The 14230-nt window shown below is 44.6% G+C and overlaps 2 protein-coding genes across 3 annotated transcripts in view; one reads left to right on the forward strand and one right to left on the reverse strand.

The window, feature by feature from the left end:
• The first annotated feature begins 1629 nt into the window (after positions 1–1629).
• Positions 1630–8069, forward strand: MTHFD2 (methylenetetrahydrofolate dehydrogenase (NADP+ dependent) 2, methenyltetrahydrofolate cyclohydrolase). Of its 2 annotated transcripts, XM_032229717.1 has the most exons (8): positions 1630–1831; positions 2842–3026; positions 3667–3789; positions 4054–4206; positions 4883–4990; positions 6169–6261; positions 6533–6658; positions 7317–8069. In XM_032229717.1, exons 1-8 carry the CDS (start codon positions 1707–1709, stop codon positions 7454–7456), a joined length of 1053 nt encoding a protein of 350 aa, XP_032085608.1. In that variant the 5' UTR covers positions 1630–1706; the 3' UTR covers positions 7457–8069. The 2 variants fall into 2 exon arrangements, with proteins under 2 accessions (XP_032085608.1, XP_032085609.1); XM_032229718.1 differs by lacking the exons at positions 1630–1831; positions 2842–3026 and having other exon boundaries at positions 3669–3789; positions 3993–4206.
• Positions 8070–11819: 3750 nt separating this feature from the next.
• Positions 11820–14230, reverse strand: part of SLC4A5 (solute carrier family 4 member 5) — a 105457-nt gene continuing 103046 nt past the window's right edge. The window contains exons 26-27 of the mRNA XM_032229450.1: positions 13401–13468; positions 11820–11988 (exon numbers count right to left, since the gene is read on the reverse strand). Of these exons, the coding sequence (XP_032085341.1) occupies positions 11820–11988; positions 13401–13468 (237 nt within the window). The remainder of the gene's footprint in view (positions 11989–13400; positions 13469–14230) is intronic.

Consider the following 14230-nt stretch of genomic DNA (forward strand, 5'->3'; position numbering starts at 1 on the left):
CTCTGGAGCTGAATGGGAAAACTCTCTATTATGTAAAGTGGACTAGCTCAGGCTTTAATGGCTCATTGACAAAGGGGGATGGGCAGGAAGCTACAGGCAGCTATTCTGTCTTTTAAAACATGTTTCTTCCTTTTTCACATCCAGAGAAATATTCTGCCTTTTCAATATTTCCTAGGATATTTCATTTTTCTGGGAGAGGGCTGGATGATAACTTCCCACACTGCATGATATGGAAAGTATTGATATGGATTAAAGGTGCAATTTTCTCTCACAACCTTACTATTTTGGTCAACAGAGTGCTGAGAAAATGTATTTTTAACATTTTTATAGAATGATAAAATTTCTGGTCCCAGGGTACTTGGGGAAAATTATTCAGCCTGAGCACTCGTGATTTCAGCAATTTGATGCAGATGCCACCACAGTTACTAAAAGCTTTTACAGGTTGGGAAGAATCAGCCGCCACTTCAAACCACCCTTTTTTGGGGAGTTGATGAAACTGACAAGTGATGCACCATTTATGGTAACCCAGGTAAATAGTGAAAAGTTCTTTTTTAAAGGACAAGAAGTTAACTTCCTTGATCGTAAAATTAATAAACTGAATACACTGGATATCTTAGAGAATGTTTAATAGTGATAATGCTAATTTTAGCTGTATATGCGATTTAGGAGCTAGATGTAATTTGAACTTCTCCCATTATTGGATTTGACTTATTGTCACATTTGGAACTAAGAAAATTGTTACTATTCTGAATTGATCATTTGTGTAATAAAGATATTTATCTTTTTCTTAGCTATATTTCAAATATTTTGGATTTACCATCAATTTGGGATTTGGGTTCTGACTAAAAGAATTTGGAATATTTCGTCAGATTTGGAATCTGATTTGAAATAACGGAATGTAAAAATTTTAAAAAGCCTTTTTTAAAACAAAGATTTTCTAGTAATGTTGCCAAACTTAGGTAGTTAATGTTTTTGGTGCAATAATTATTTTATTATATTTTTCAGGGGGTTTTCCACTGTCATTTGTAATGCTTTCTTGATTGGTATGGCTAAAATTAATATCTACTATTATCTTTTGGAACTCTTGGATCATTGGTAGGTCAAGGAAGGCCAAATCTTGTCCCTTTTTTCACAAGAAGAAAAAAGGCTTAGGAATTAGTCATTTAGTAAAAACCTGGGAAAATTTTACAGGAAATTGCAAAACAATTTATACATCTTGAAAAAACACTAAAAGTCAGCACCCATTTGTACAGAAGCAGTCAGGGAAATTTCGGGGAATTTCCTTTCTAAAATTGTAGGCCGCAAATAATTTAGCACGCGGCGGTTCCCTACAAGGAGGGATCTTGCAAGGAGCCTCGAGTATAAGAGCACTCTATCCTTCAACTCATGCACAGGCTTCGTGCGAAGGGGGGGCACGGGCCAATGAGCGCAGAGCTTGCACTACTTCGCGAATCAGAATTCACGACAGCCGCGTCGGCTCACCTTTTGCCAATGCCGGTCCGTCGATTGCGTCAGTTTTCCCCTCCGCCAATAGCCGAGTTCCTCGCTGTCGTCATCGCCTGCGCAAGAGCCGCCACCGTTTCAGCCAATGGGGCGAGCGGGGCGGGGCCGGAGTTTTTATAAGGGGCGCTTCGAGGGCTTTTTCCGCTTTCCCCTTTGGGCCGCCGCTGCGCTTCCTGCTCGTCTTCCGCATCGTTCTGGTGGCTATGGCGCCTCTGGGTTACCCGCGCTTGCTCCTCCGAGCCTCGGCCCGGGCAGCCTGGGGAGGGGACGGCTGCGGCTGCCGACACCTGCCGAGGGCTGCGCGGCGGCTGCACCTGACGGCCCCCAGGTAAGCGAAGGGGCTCCGCTGGGGTAGCCTCCGAATCCGGGCGCGGCATACCGGAGGGCGCTGCCCGCGGCTCCCGCTCCCTCGGCGACTGCCTCTCTGGGAGGACACAGCCGCGCAGGGCTGGCGGGGGACAGGTCCCCCCAGTGGCCGCTCGCCGCGCTGCAGGCTGATGAAATCCTGTGGGCTGCTTGCATCGGCAGCCCGTCCCCGTCCCACCCCCCAGGGCCCCGGGAGCGCTTGGCGGACCCCTCGCAGCCCTGAGTCCTGCCCAAGGCTTCCTTCGGCCGATGGGCGCCTAGTCCAGCCCACCTGCCGGGCAGAGGGAGCTGGGCCAGAGCTCCGCGGTCGCTGCTTGGGCTGCACGCCTGGCCTCGGATTCCTCCAGCGGGAAATTTCTCGCAGCCACGAAAGCCTCCTCGATGCCTGATGCAATATTGAGAAGGTGGTCGCTCATTTGGAGCGCCTTATACTGGAAGCCCTCAAAACACCAGGCGCGCAGCCGGCCGGCCGCCTCTGTAGCTTCCTTGCTCTGGGAGTCGCTTGGCTTGGCTGCTGTTTGCAACCAGCTAAAGAAGTTGGGCTGGCCACAATTCTCTCTCTGGAGTCCCAGGTCACAGGAAAGGCTGCCCGGGCCTTCGTCTTTGAATTGCCCAGCAGAGGCTTGGTTGAATAGTGGGGTCAGACTCCCGTGCGGAGTTTGTAGGGAAAAGCCGCCTAGGAGAATATTAAGGAAAGAGAAGCCAAACACCTGTGGAATGTGGTCCGTTGCTGTGTCAGAGGGAGGCTTCTGGGCGCCCAGTTGGGGCTCAGCTCTGAAGTTGCACCAACTTCTGGGCAGCCACTCCTTGCGGCTGAGATGTTGTGGGAGGCCTCCGCCTGCAGAGAACCTACTTCCATTCATTGTATCTGGCCTGTCTTTGTCAACTGGGGACAATGTGCGCAAATGGTCCAGGCTGCTTAGGGAAACCGAGGCTCCGTTCTGGGAAGCCTGAAGAGCTCTTCCTTTGCAGGGACGAAGCAGTTGTCATCTCTGGACAGAAACTGGCCCGGCAGATTAGGCGGGAAGCCTGTCACGAAGTAGAACAATGGGTTGCTGCTGGCCACAAGAGGCCCCATCTCAGCGTAGTTCTAGTGGGAGAAAATCCTGCCAGCCATTCCTATGTGCTGAACAAGACCCGAGCAGCTGCTGACGTGGGTGAGTTTGCCTGAGCTGACTTTCCCAGCTAGCTGTCAAGAGTGGGGCAGGTAAATCTGGGGTGTCCGTCCGCTTTCTCTCTGGCCTTCTGCCAGGCAGCGCTTGCTCAGGCAGTGCTGTTCTTCAGAGGAAGAAAGGGTGGGGTTGTCTTTTGACGGTTCATCTGCCCCCTCCTCTTGGAGAAAGGCAGCTGCAGCAGCTTCCCTTCAGAGTCAGTAAGTGGAACATGCAGATTTAAAACAGTTCAAGCCCAGATCATAAAAAAACAAATGTGGCATAAAACTCAGCTTAAGCGAATCACCAGCTTTGGCATTGGTGGGTCTGCATATAGCCAAGTCTTATGACTGGGACACAGAATTTAGCAATTGGATAGGAAATTTCAGGCCCTTGAATGTTTCATGGCGGATTAGAATGGGACCTTGCAGGAGGGTTTATCATTCACGGCTGCTTTCTGGGTTGTTCCTGCAACCTGTAGATGTGGCCAGGACTGCAGTTCCAAAGCAGGATCTTGGACAGCTGCTGAGAGGTCTTCCTGAATGGCATGTTGTCAGCCTCTTCTATTCTGGGCCACATCGACTGGCATGTGGACAGGCCATTTCAAGTAACTTCCATCTCCTTATATTGCATTTGTTCTTTGCAGGAATTAGTAGTGAGACCATTCTGAAACCGGCCTCTGTCACAGAAGAGGAGCTGCTTGATTTAATTGTCAAATTAAATCACGATACCAATGTCGATGGCTTGCTTGTGCAACTTCCTTTACCAGGTGAGCAAGTCCTGGGCTTTTGGGGGGAGATTTGTATCAGACATTCCTGATTTTTGGAATGCACCAAGTTGAACTGTAATGTTGCAAAGCAACCTGTCACTTTTTGAGTTTTGCAAGTTCAGCCAATTCCACCTCCTTCAGATGAATTCCTATCTGGCAACACTTTGCAGTCTCACTTGTTAACTCCCCTTGCTCCTTGCCAGGCTCCATTTTGTGGTCAGACATGTGAAATCTGTCACACTGAGAGTCTCCCCTTCCTTGCAGAGCATATTGACGAGCGAAAGATCTGCAACGCTGTGAACCCTGAAAAGGATGTGGATGGATTCCACGTGGTGAATGTAGGCCGCATGTGCTTGGACCAATATTCCATGTTGCCTGCCACACCTTGGGGCGTGTGGGAAATCATCAAGAGGACAGGTAGGAGCAGGGTACCTATCCTGTGGTACAGAGGCTAGGATGCAGTATTGCAGGCTGACTGCCCAGGGTCAGGAGTTCCATCCTGACCGGTTCAAGGTTGACTCAGCCTTCCATCCTCCCGAGGTTGGTAAAATGAGGACCCAGATGGTTGGGAGTAACATACTGATTCTGTAAATTGCTCATAGGCTGCTATAAAGCACTATGGAGAATAGTACAGGTAGTCCTCGACTTACAACAGTTCACTTGGTTACAATGGCACTGAAAAAAGTGACTTACGCCCATTTTTCACCCTTATGACAGCATCCCCACGGTCATATGATTTACATTTGGATGCTTGACAACTGGCTCATATTTATGGCAGTCACAGTGTCCCGGGGTCACGTGGTCCCCCTTTTCAATCTCCTGAGAAGTAAAATCAAAACCAGATTTGCTCCACAACCATGTTAATAATTTAACATCTGCAGTGATTCACTTAACAAATGTGGCAAGGAAAGTTTTAAAATGGGGCAACTTAACAAATTTCCCACTTAGCCACATAAACATTGGGCTCAGTTGTGATCGAAAATAGAGGACTACCAGTATATAAATCTAAATGCTATTGCTTTTGCTATCCTGTTGATGGCGCTATTCACAGGAAAACACATTCCCTGAGGGGCTTTTGTGTACTTTATTGCAGGGATTCCAACCCTGGGCAAGAACGTGGTGGTGGCCGGGCGATCCAAGAACGTTGGCATGCCCATCGCAATGCTTCTCCACACAGATGGACGGCACGAGCGCCCAGGAGGTGATGGTCTAGATGGCCAAATGCATAGCTTTGGGGGGGGGGGGGAGTTTAGATTTGTGGCCCTCACTGTGGCATACGGAGGCACATTTCAGGAGGGGTGAGATGGCCGAGGAGCCAGCTTGCAGCCTAAAGGTCAAAGCAGGCAGGCAGAGAGCAGTGAGCTACATCTTTGTGTTGTTGCATTTCCAAGATGCTGGGTTGGTTCTTGGAATCAAGGGTCCTCTGAACCTCTGGAGGGCAGATGTGAATGGCCAGTAGGGGAAGTGCACTGCCATCTCTGTGGGAGCCTCTTCCTCCAAGGCTGCAATCCACCCACTTCAATATCTTGGGCCAAGTTGTCTTCTCAAGACCATACAAACTGTCAGCCTCTGTTTCGCTATTCGCTTTCGGCTGCCATTGAAACAGGGATGGGGGGGGGGGGGCATGGTATTTGGGAGGGGAAGGTTTGGTACAGGAGAGATTGTTAAGAGGGAGTTTTTTCTCACCATCTACCGCGCATACTGCCGGCTGGTGTTTAGAGTTGGTCAAGGCCAATCGTCATGCATACCAACCTGATGATGCTTCTTGGAGATGCAACCCACATGACCCCTGAGGGATTTGCAGATTGGACAATGGGATGGGGGTTGTCGGGGGAGTGGGTTGGACAAATATTGCTATGTATGATTTCGTGCGCTTCTGCCTCAGACCTTGCTTTACTTTGCTGCTATCTTTTCATAACCAGTAAAAGTACTCTTAATTCTGCAAAATGGAGTTAAGTGGTTTCTTTCTTGGTTGCTGAAGGAGGCCAGCTTGACACAAACCTTGTTATCGTCAGTGAAGCCCACAAGTGGATCTCTCAACTGTGGCCCTGTCTGAGGGGTTTCCTGTTAAAAGCTAGACTGCTTAGTCCAAGAGTTGTTTTGAGCAGAATTTATGGTCCTTTCATCCCAAAGCGTCCCAGATCTTGATCCTAGTGTCTATTTTAGTGTCACTGCTATTAATTATGATGCAGGAATTTAGCAAGTTGTTTGCAAAAGCTTTTAGGCTCTCTAATAAACATGAGCTTCATTCATTTCTGCTTTATATGGCTTTTAAATGGGTCCAAAGTAAATTGTAATTATCATTATTAATTGTTTATCATTATAATAATTATCATTATTATTGTTTATCATATTTTTATTTGTTTTATTATTTTTTAGGGGATGCAACAGTAACAATTTCTCACCGCTATACTCCAAAAGAGCAGCTCAAACAGCACACCATCCTTGCTGATATTGTGGTTGCAGCTGCAGGTAAGGTCTTGAGTGGCTTGTTTAGGAGAGAAAGTTGAAAAAAGAACCTCCTAGGGGACGTTGTTGATCCCCAACCAAGTGACAGTGCTAGGAAGCCTCTGCCGGGCGGGTGGGGGGTTGCTTCTGCATTCTGGAAAGTCCTGGGGAAGCTCTCGGGAGGGGGGTCCCAAGCCAAAGGCCTGGCCATGGATCTGCGGTTTCTCTCTTCCTGTCAGCTTGGTGAACTAAGCAAATCATAGGAGGTTTTTTTGTATTAACTACTGTTTTTCAGGCATTCCCAATCTGATTACAGCTGATATGATCAAAGAAGGAGCTGCTGTAATTGATGTTGGCATAAACAGAATCCAGGATCCTGTCACTGCCAAGCCAAAACTTGTTGGAGATGTGGATTTTGAAGGTAGGCAGTTGATTTGTAAGGTCTAAATCCCTTCTTGATATGAAGATTTGTAGCTGCATTCTGGCAAGGGGAGGGAGTCCAATTTCAGCTACTGGAGTGATGTTGTTCCTTGCTTCTCTCTACATGCCTACTTTAATGCAGAAAATCATGTGTAGTTTTGAACAAGTTGGGAAGCTAATCTGTGGACAACTTACATCACTTTTCCAAATGGCAGGAAATGAAGTTGGTTTTAATGTAGCTAACTAGTAAATACTTTGTTTTTCCCTGTAACTTTATACTGCAACTCTCTGTATTGGGAGAAGCTTTGGGTGGGTTATGGGATTTGGAAAGTCGTCGCAGCTTTCTGTATGTCATCTTATTTCAGTAATTCAAAGCCAAGTGTTCAGAAAATGAGTGTGTGTCATCTGGCGCCTGGTCTTGGGTTTCTGTACAGTGAACAAAAGCTGGAGGCCATTGTGAAAAGGAGGAGGACATTCCATGAAGGGGGGAACTCAGTTACGAGACAAGGGACTTCCTTTCAGTTAAGAAATGCAATGCAATTCAGTAATGAGAAAAGTAAGGTTTTATACAGGCAAGAAAAAGTTATATAGAATATGAGGTACCGTTATTCTTAGATCTGTCATCTAAATGCTACATTTCTTTCTTTCCCCTTTTTCAGGAGTCAAGCAGAAAGCCAGTTACATCACGCCAGTTCCTGGTGGGGTTGGCCCCATGACTGTTGCTATGCTTATGAAAAACACCATTATTGCTGCCAAGAAAATGCTGAGAGCCCAGCATCTTGAAACCTTTAGTGCTTGATGATGGACTTCTTGTGGCCAAAAGTGACATTCCAGATTGCCTCCCTAGAAGCAATGCCGTATTTATTTATTCGATGAAATGTTTTGGCCAGCTCTGCAATATTTATATAAAGCAATTTTCCTCTCAGGCAGAGTAGCTCCTGTCAGTTGTACACATGATTCCTACCTTTTAAACTGCTATTCTGAAATACAGAAAACGAGATCACAACTTGAATGGGAAAGTTGATTCCTCACTCTTAGGCAGTCTGAAAGAGTAACAAAGGGCCAAAATGTGTTTTTATAGTAGAAATATATACACTTGAACTGACTAACCTTGGCTGAACCCAGGATATAAATTATTTGTTAGGATTATATTGCAGCTAATCTGGAGTCAAAAGTTACTATTTTCTACAAAGCCATATTTATATTTAATAATGCTTAGCAAAGCAGTTGATAGCCTATTCAATACTCAGTTTTTTCCTGTTTTAAAGGAAGAATTGGCTTGAAAGCTAGGCGACGCTTAGACAAAATAAGGTGAGCTCTCCATGCTTATTCCAACTTGCTTGTGTTTATCTGAGCAAGGAGTAATATTGCTGGATGTATCTGAATAAAAATAATTGTTACTTGCTTGTAAAGTCTTGAGTTCCATCATACATTTTGTCAGAACGTAGCTGTGGCGTGGCTGGCAGTCGTCTTCTGTCCGACATTGCAGGGTCCCTCTGCTGGGAGGGTAATCCTCCCCTAAATGGATTAAAGATACACTTTGATTTTATGCAGTTGCCCAACCCCATCTAGGGATTCAAGTCCATGCATCTGGGCAGCATCCTGGCTGAAGAAGGCGGCAGCAGTGAATAAGGTGCTCTCTCCCACAAGCCTTAGAACATATCCTGCCTGCTTCTGCTGCTCTAGGAGCCAGGAATAAGGAACGTGCATTTATCCAGGTGCTGCGGAATCGTTTGTGTTGTTTCCTTGTGACCAAATTAATGGATGTTTCTGCTATCCTGGGATTGGCATAAAAGTGTGTCAGGATACTTTGTTGTCCCCTTCCCAAAACCAGGCAATGTTTGCCTCCTTACTGATTTCATGTGAGAGTTTCAGGATAGGAACTGCTGGATTGTTTTCAGTTTTCTCCTTTGAACAAGTGACTCCTCTGGGGTTCCTTGGCTTCACTGGCTGCAGAAACTGGCAATTCTTTTTTGTCTGGCTTGTTGGGTTTTTTTTGAATGAAAACCTGGGCTGTCATTTGGCACAGAGCTGGTACGTGCAGCTTTGTCCTGCTCCCTCAGGTGTCCCACCAAATGTCATGTTGGGGTGACTGGTTTGTGCAGCCCCTTAAGCAGCTTAACCCAAAGTGGGCATTGGTGGCACGATCTGGAAGCAGGATGGAAGGCAGGTACTGTGAACAGGTTCATTGTTTTTCTCTGTCTGTTACACTCGCTTCACTGATCCTTACTCCAGCCAGTCCCCATGTTGAGAACACTTACGTGCACGGAAGACCAACCTCCACTGCTGCTGCTTTGATATGACCACATTGATCTGGAAGATGCACATTCATTTAGATGCATTAATGTTTCTTGACCAATTCAGTAACCCCAAGAGACTGTGAAAGCCTAGTGTCCCGTTGTATTTGCAGTTCTAGCCAAAATTGCCTGAGAGGAAAGTGATCAGAGACCCTATTGGAAGAGAATTGCAGAAGAAAAATGAGTAGTGGCAGAATGGAGGGGGGGGGGGTTGGAGAAGAAGCTTCAGCAGCAAAATAACAAAGAGGACACCCAGGTTGTCTCTGCAGCAGGTTGTGTGTGTGTGTGTGTGTGAGAGAGAGAGAGAGAGAGAGAGAGAAATTGAAGTAGGATCAAGAGAATGTGGCCCTCTAAAGTGGCCAGGAAAGAGGTTTGTGGCAAGATCAGCGGGAAAGGGAGGATGGGCATCTAACACTAAAGAACGAAGAACCTTCACAGGACTACTTTTCCAAGGCTATCGCAATAGCACTTAGACATATATACTTGTTGTGGTCCCCTGGTGGACTGTGGAGCTGGCAGCAGAGTCAGACAGTGAGGAGGTTGGGGAGGAGTTTAGGCCAATCCTGAAGCCAGGGGAAGGTTCAGACGAAGGCTCTGCGGTGGAGGCAGAGAGGGGGTCAGGGCCATCTGGGAATTATCTGCTGCCTCTGCAGTCTCCAGAGTCTGACATCAGCAAGGCAGAGGAACAGGCTCCTTCTGTTCCCAGTGCATGCATGTGCAGAGCTGCCAGAAGGCAAGAATAGTTAAGACAGAAGGGATGACTTGGGAGTAAGGCTTGGAGGTGATTGGCTCCTCCCATAGGATATAAAGGAGGAGCAAAGGCATGTGAGCCTTTGCAGGAAGCAACTTGGTTCATGCTGGTCAGTTTACCTTCTGAAGCTCCATTTTGACTCTGCTCCTTGTGGCCTTGCCAAGCTAATTGCCAACTAAGTCTTTGGCAGTGTTTCAAGGAAGATAAAGATGGGTGCTAATCAGCCTTATCTTGAAAGACTTTGGCAGCCTATTGTAGGACTCTACAATTATTTGGGACTCTTTACCGGCTGGGAATAAACTCAGAACAGTACCTCTCCACAGTGCTTTTAAGCACTCTGAGTGGTTTTTTAACATCAACCTTGAGCTGGTCAGGATCAAACTGCTGGCAGTCAGCAGAATCGGCGTGCATACAATATTCTAATGCACTACCACTATCCATGCCCCACCATGGCTCAAAATATTTTTTATATATACCCATCAACCCTCCAATCCCAAGTTTTAAAAAAAGGACATGCAATTTGTAAAATAAGGCACAAAAGATGTAATTTCAGATATAGAAGCAAGGATTTTGTTCGGGAGATTCTAGAGTGGTTCAATTGTGGTTTTTCTTTAATGCAAATAAATGAGTTTAAATGGCAGCAGGACCTCCTACTTGGTTCACAATTGCAAAATTTGTGACTGTCTTATGAAAGAAAAAGATCTATACCTTCCTAGAGTGTGGTATTTGCCTGATGAACCAACAGGTTGTTATGTATTTTTTGTTTATGTCAATTTGGAAAAAACATTAATTCACAATGGAAAAGGCTGGTTTATTTTTTAGCCATCAGCAAACATAAATGCTCCAAAACTTGGATGGATACCAGGGAAAAGAAAACAAGTGTGATTAAATACGAAATTGATATTCTTAGTAATTAGATAGTATGTTCTAGGCTTTCTCTAGTATTCTTCAATCTAGAGGTCTCTTAATGGTGCACTCATTGCTGTTGCAATGGAATCCGTTTGATCCGCTGGTTATCCTTTCTACAAAAGCTTTAGGATACAAGAGTTCAGGATTTGGTCATTTGAGCTGGTCATTTGTGCCTCAGAACTGAATGATTTGTTTTAGTTGTTTATTTTCCTTGCTGCCATGGTATTCTCAAGAGTCTTAACAGCACCCCAAATCATCAATATTTTATCTATCCCACTTCTTCAAAGTCCAATTTTGCCTTTTATGCTATGTCACAAGAAAAATATACATCTTCATATTTATTAAAAGCTATAATTGGGGTTCATTCACTTTCCTAATAAAATTATGATGCCAGCTGTTTTGCCACTAATGCGGTGTTGCCATCATGGTGGCAAGGATGGTTACCATGATGTCAATGCAACAAGTTTCTGCTGGGGGATGTATAGTTCATCATCAGATCCATTTTGAGAAGAGAGAAATAGGGTTTTGGTTAAAGAGGACAGCAACAATAAGCTTAATTTTCTTTCCGTGGTTAGATTTTGGCCTCATTGAGACATCCACAGAAAGCAGGATGGCAGGAAGGGGGGGGATGGAAAGCCAGCTCAACGTTTTCAACACAGCTGTTTTTTTTCTTGTTTAGAAAAGCACAGATCCATTTCCTTCTAATCATTTGGTAGGAATGGATGAATGCAATGGGAGTGTTCCATCCATTTGCTCAAATCATAGCTTGGGACTGCTTTGTTACTTAGAAATTTAGGTTTAGTCAAGAAGTGTCTGCAAAAAAAGTGAGCCATCTGAGGGGAGGTTTTATGGCTCCTTGGATTAAACGCTCAGCTAGTGGCTCAACTGAATTCCAGGCTGTGGCAACACAGAATAAGTTCAAGTTAAAGATGCTGAAGAATGCCGGGAACATCTCATCACAATGTTCAACAAGGATGCAATCTGATAAGCTAAAATTGCTTCCAGTCTAAGAAATTCCTTTATCCCCATAGAATGGGATCCTGAACTATCTTTCCCACAAATGTCTGAGTAAAAGTCTCTGTGTTCCTCACTGTTCCACAACTCATCTAATGTTTGTGTTCAATTCTTTAGTGTTGGATAAGGCCCAGGAACATCCAATGACCTCTGGGTTTATAATACAGGGGTGGGGGGAAGGCATGTGGAGACTAGAGGGTCGTTTCACTGCCCATGTCCTGTGGGTGCTGTCTCTCGGTGTCGGTATCTTCATAATTGGATCCCATCTCTATCTTCACCTGGGGTACTGTACAGATGGGGCTTCGAGAATAGCTAAAGGCTGGAGAAGATGGGCAGGAAATCTTCAAATGAAGTGTAATACTACAAGAAAGGCAAATAAATTGGAATTAGGAATTATCTCAGACAAGAAACTGTAGTCAAACCATTAATATTATTTCTTTGCCCTTTATTTCTCTCTAACCTGGCAAGCAAAGATGGTGCCATGGCATAGAAACTAAAGCTTTTTCTCTCAGTGAGAGAAAACAGATTAAGCAATTTTCCTAGTCAGCTCCAGAACTGTCCAGATTAATTTTAAATTCCACTTTACTCAAGGACAGTGTAGGACATTTCCCATCTCTTCCTTGCTATTTATATTTTACTATTATTATGTTTTCCACTTTTCCTAATGTTCTCAATCTCTCCTTGAGAACAAGTGTGGTGTAGTAATTAAAGGTACCAGGATAAAAACCAGGAGCTTGTGAATTCTAGTCTTGCTTCGAACCGGTTAATCTCTTGCTACCTCAGGAAACAAGCAAGGAAAACCCATTTCCGAAGTGTGGCAAGAAAATGGCAGGAACTTTTCCAGATGGTTACCGAGAATCAACTGGCTCAGAGGAATACCCTCTCCTTATTTTTAAAGCATTAATTTCTAAAAATAGCTATGTTTTACGACATCTCAAAACTAACAATTTTTAAATTATTGTTTAGTGGATGGTTGTCTGTTTTAATAGAAGGCTGGAGTTTTGTCCTGAAAAAGGAGAACTGTACATACCCAACTGCTAGGATTGGGGCAATGAATAAAGAAGGAAAAGAGAAGAACAGAAGAGGGGTAGGTGAAATGATTACTTTGAAGTGAGCAAACATAAGCCTTTCCTGACATATTGTTTCATTGAATAGCTAGCTGATATATGCAAAATATTTACAAAAAAACCTTTATACTTTGGGCATAAAAGTAGATTTTACCCCCACATACTATATAAATATTTTGAAAAGCAAATCAGAGAACTAGTTTGGTGCATCAAGCTAGAAACTGAGAAACTGCAAGTTTTAATCTCACTTTGGGCATGAAGCCAATTGTGTAGAGGAGGAGGAGGGGGGTGGGAATCAGATTGTGAAAAGCACAATCAGCACTGACTTGAAGACAGAAAAAGAATAAAACTAGGGATTGTAAATACAAACAATGTTATTGGAAAACATTTCTATAACAAGTAATGCTAAAATAATTAAAATAAGACAATGTTGTTGATAGTTTTTAGCATCCTTTTACTTTTGCTAAGAAAAGGAAGCAAGATTCATAAATGTTAAGATTCAAAAGTTGGGTTTGACAAACAAGTCAAAGCTTTAAAAATATTTGAGACTGTCTAGTTTACTAATTTAAGAACCCCATTTTATGCTAAACATAGTTGACAACTCACATAACTTTTACTGTAAAAAAATAATGCCTGCAAACCTCTTAATTTGAGAATTGTAAAGAAATTAAAACCAATGCCAACTAAGCGAAATACATTTGTTACCTGCGATCTGGATCAGAATTGTTAGGGGAGGAATCAGAATGCAAAACTCCAACTGGAAGATTCTTCTCCTGGAGAGAAACATAAGATGCACATGAAGGTAAGGAAGAACAACAGTCAATGAAGAAAAGAGAAGGCTGAAAAAGGCAAAACCACTTTGCCATAAGCTTCCTTTTCCTGCATCCTCTTTGTCAGGCTGAAGGAAGATTTGAAGGGAAAGGAAATTAATTGCACAAAGGCTTAAATCAACCAAGGCCATGCCAAAAACCTGAAAAATCAGTAGCCCAAGACTCTTGGAGTGTGATTGAAACCTAGGGGAACAGTTCCATAACTTTGGTGCTCAGGCCAGCCTTTTGCTGCAGGCGGCGGGCAGATGATGGCGGCATTTCTTTCCATCCCTGGGTGCCTGCAACATCTTTCGATGGTACCCGCCCAGTCTGCTGAACCCCTGGGGACTTTCCTGGACTGCCTCCGCTTCAGAGGGGGAGAAAACAATCTGGACGCCCATAGAGACTGGGCGAATTGGGCGGCTGACTACAAGTGCCACCGCCATAGCCCTCCCAGATGCCTCCCCCTCCCCTCCCCCTGTGGCTCAGCCTTTGTACTATCACTGCCCTCGTTCTCTCCTGAGCTCTGTTTGTTTGGACTTCTTCCCTTGGTGGACTGGGAGAGTTTCTCCTACAGCCTGTCATCGATATTGTGGAGCTTTTGTCTATTTCCTTTGCTGGTCATCTGGCCCTTTTCCAGCTGTGCTTTTAAACATCAAGTTTTGCCTAACCATAATCCTAGGGCCTCTGGACGTGCTATCTCAGCCCCAGCCGCTTTGACTATTA

This window comes from Thamnophis elegans, chromosome 13 (assembly GCF_009769535.1).
Source record: "Thamnophis elegans isolate rThaEle1 chromosome 13, rThaEle1.pri, whole genome shotgun sequence".
Taxonomy (NCBI): domain Eukaryota; kingdom Metazoa; phylum Chordata; class Lepidosauria; order Squamata; family Colubridae; genus Thamnophis; species Thamnophis elegans.

Bases quoted from the DNA above. Each gene is read 5' to 3' on its own strand.
- MTHFD2 (XM_032229717.1), top strand. From the start codon at position 1,707: ATGGCGCCTCTGGGTTACCCGCGCTTGCTCCTCCGAGCCTCGGCCCGG. The intron at 1,832-2,841 runs GTAAGCGAAGGG...CTTCCTTTGCAG, and splicing joins CTGCACCTGACGGCCCCCAG to GGACGAAGCAGTTGTCATCT. The intron at 4,207-4,882 runs GTAGGAGCAGGG...ACTTTATTGCAG, and splicing joins GGAAATCATCAAGAGGACAG to GGATTCCAACCCTGGGCAAG.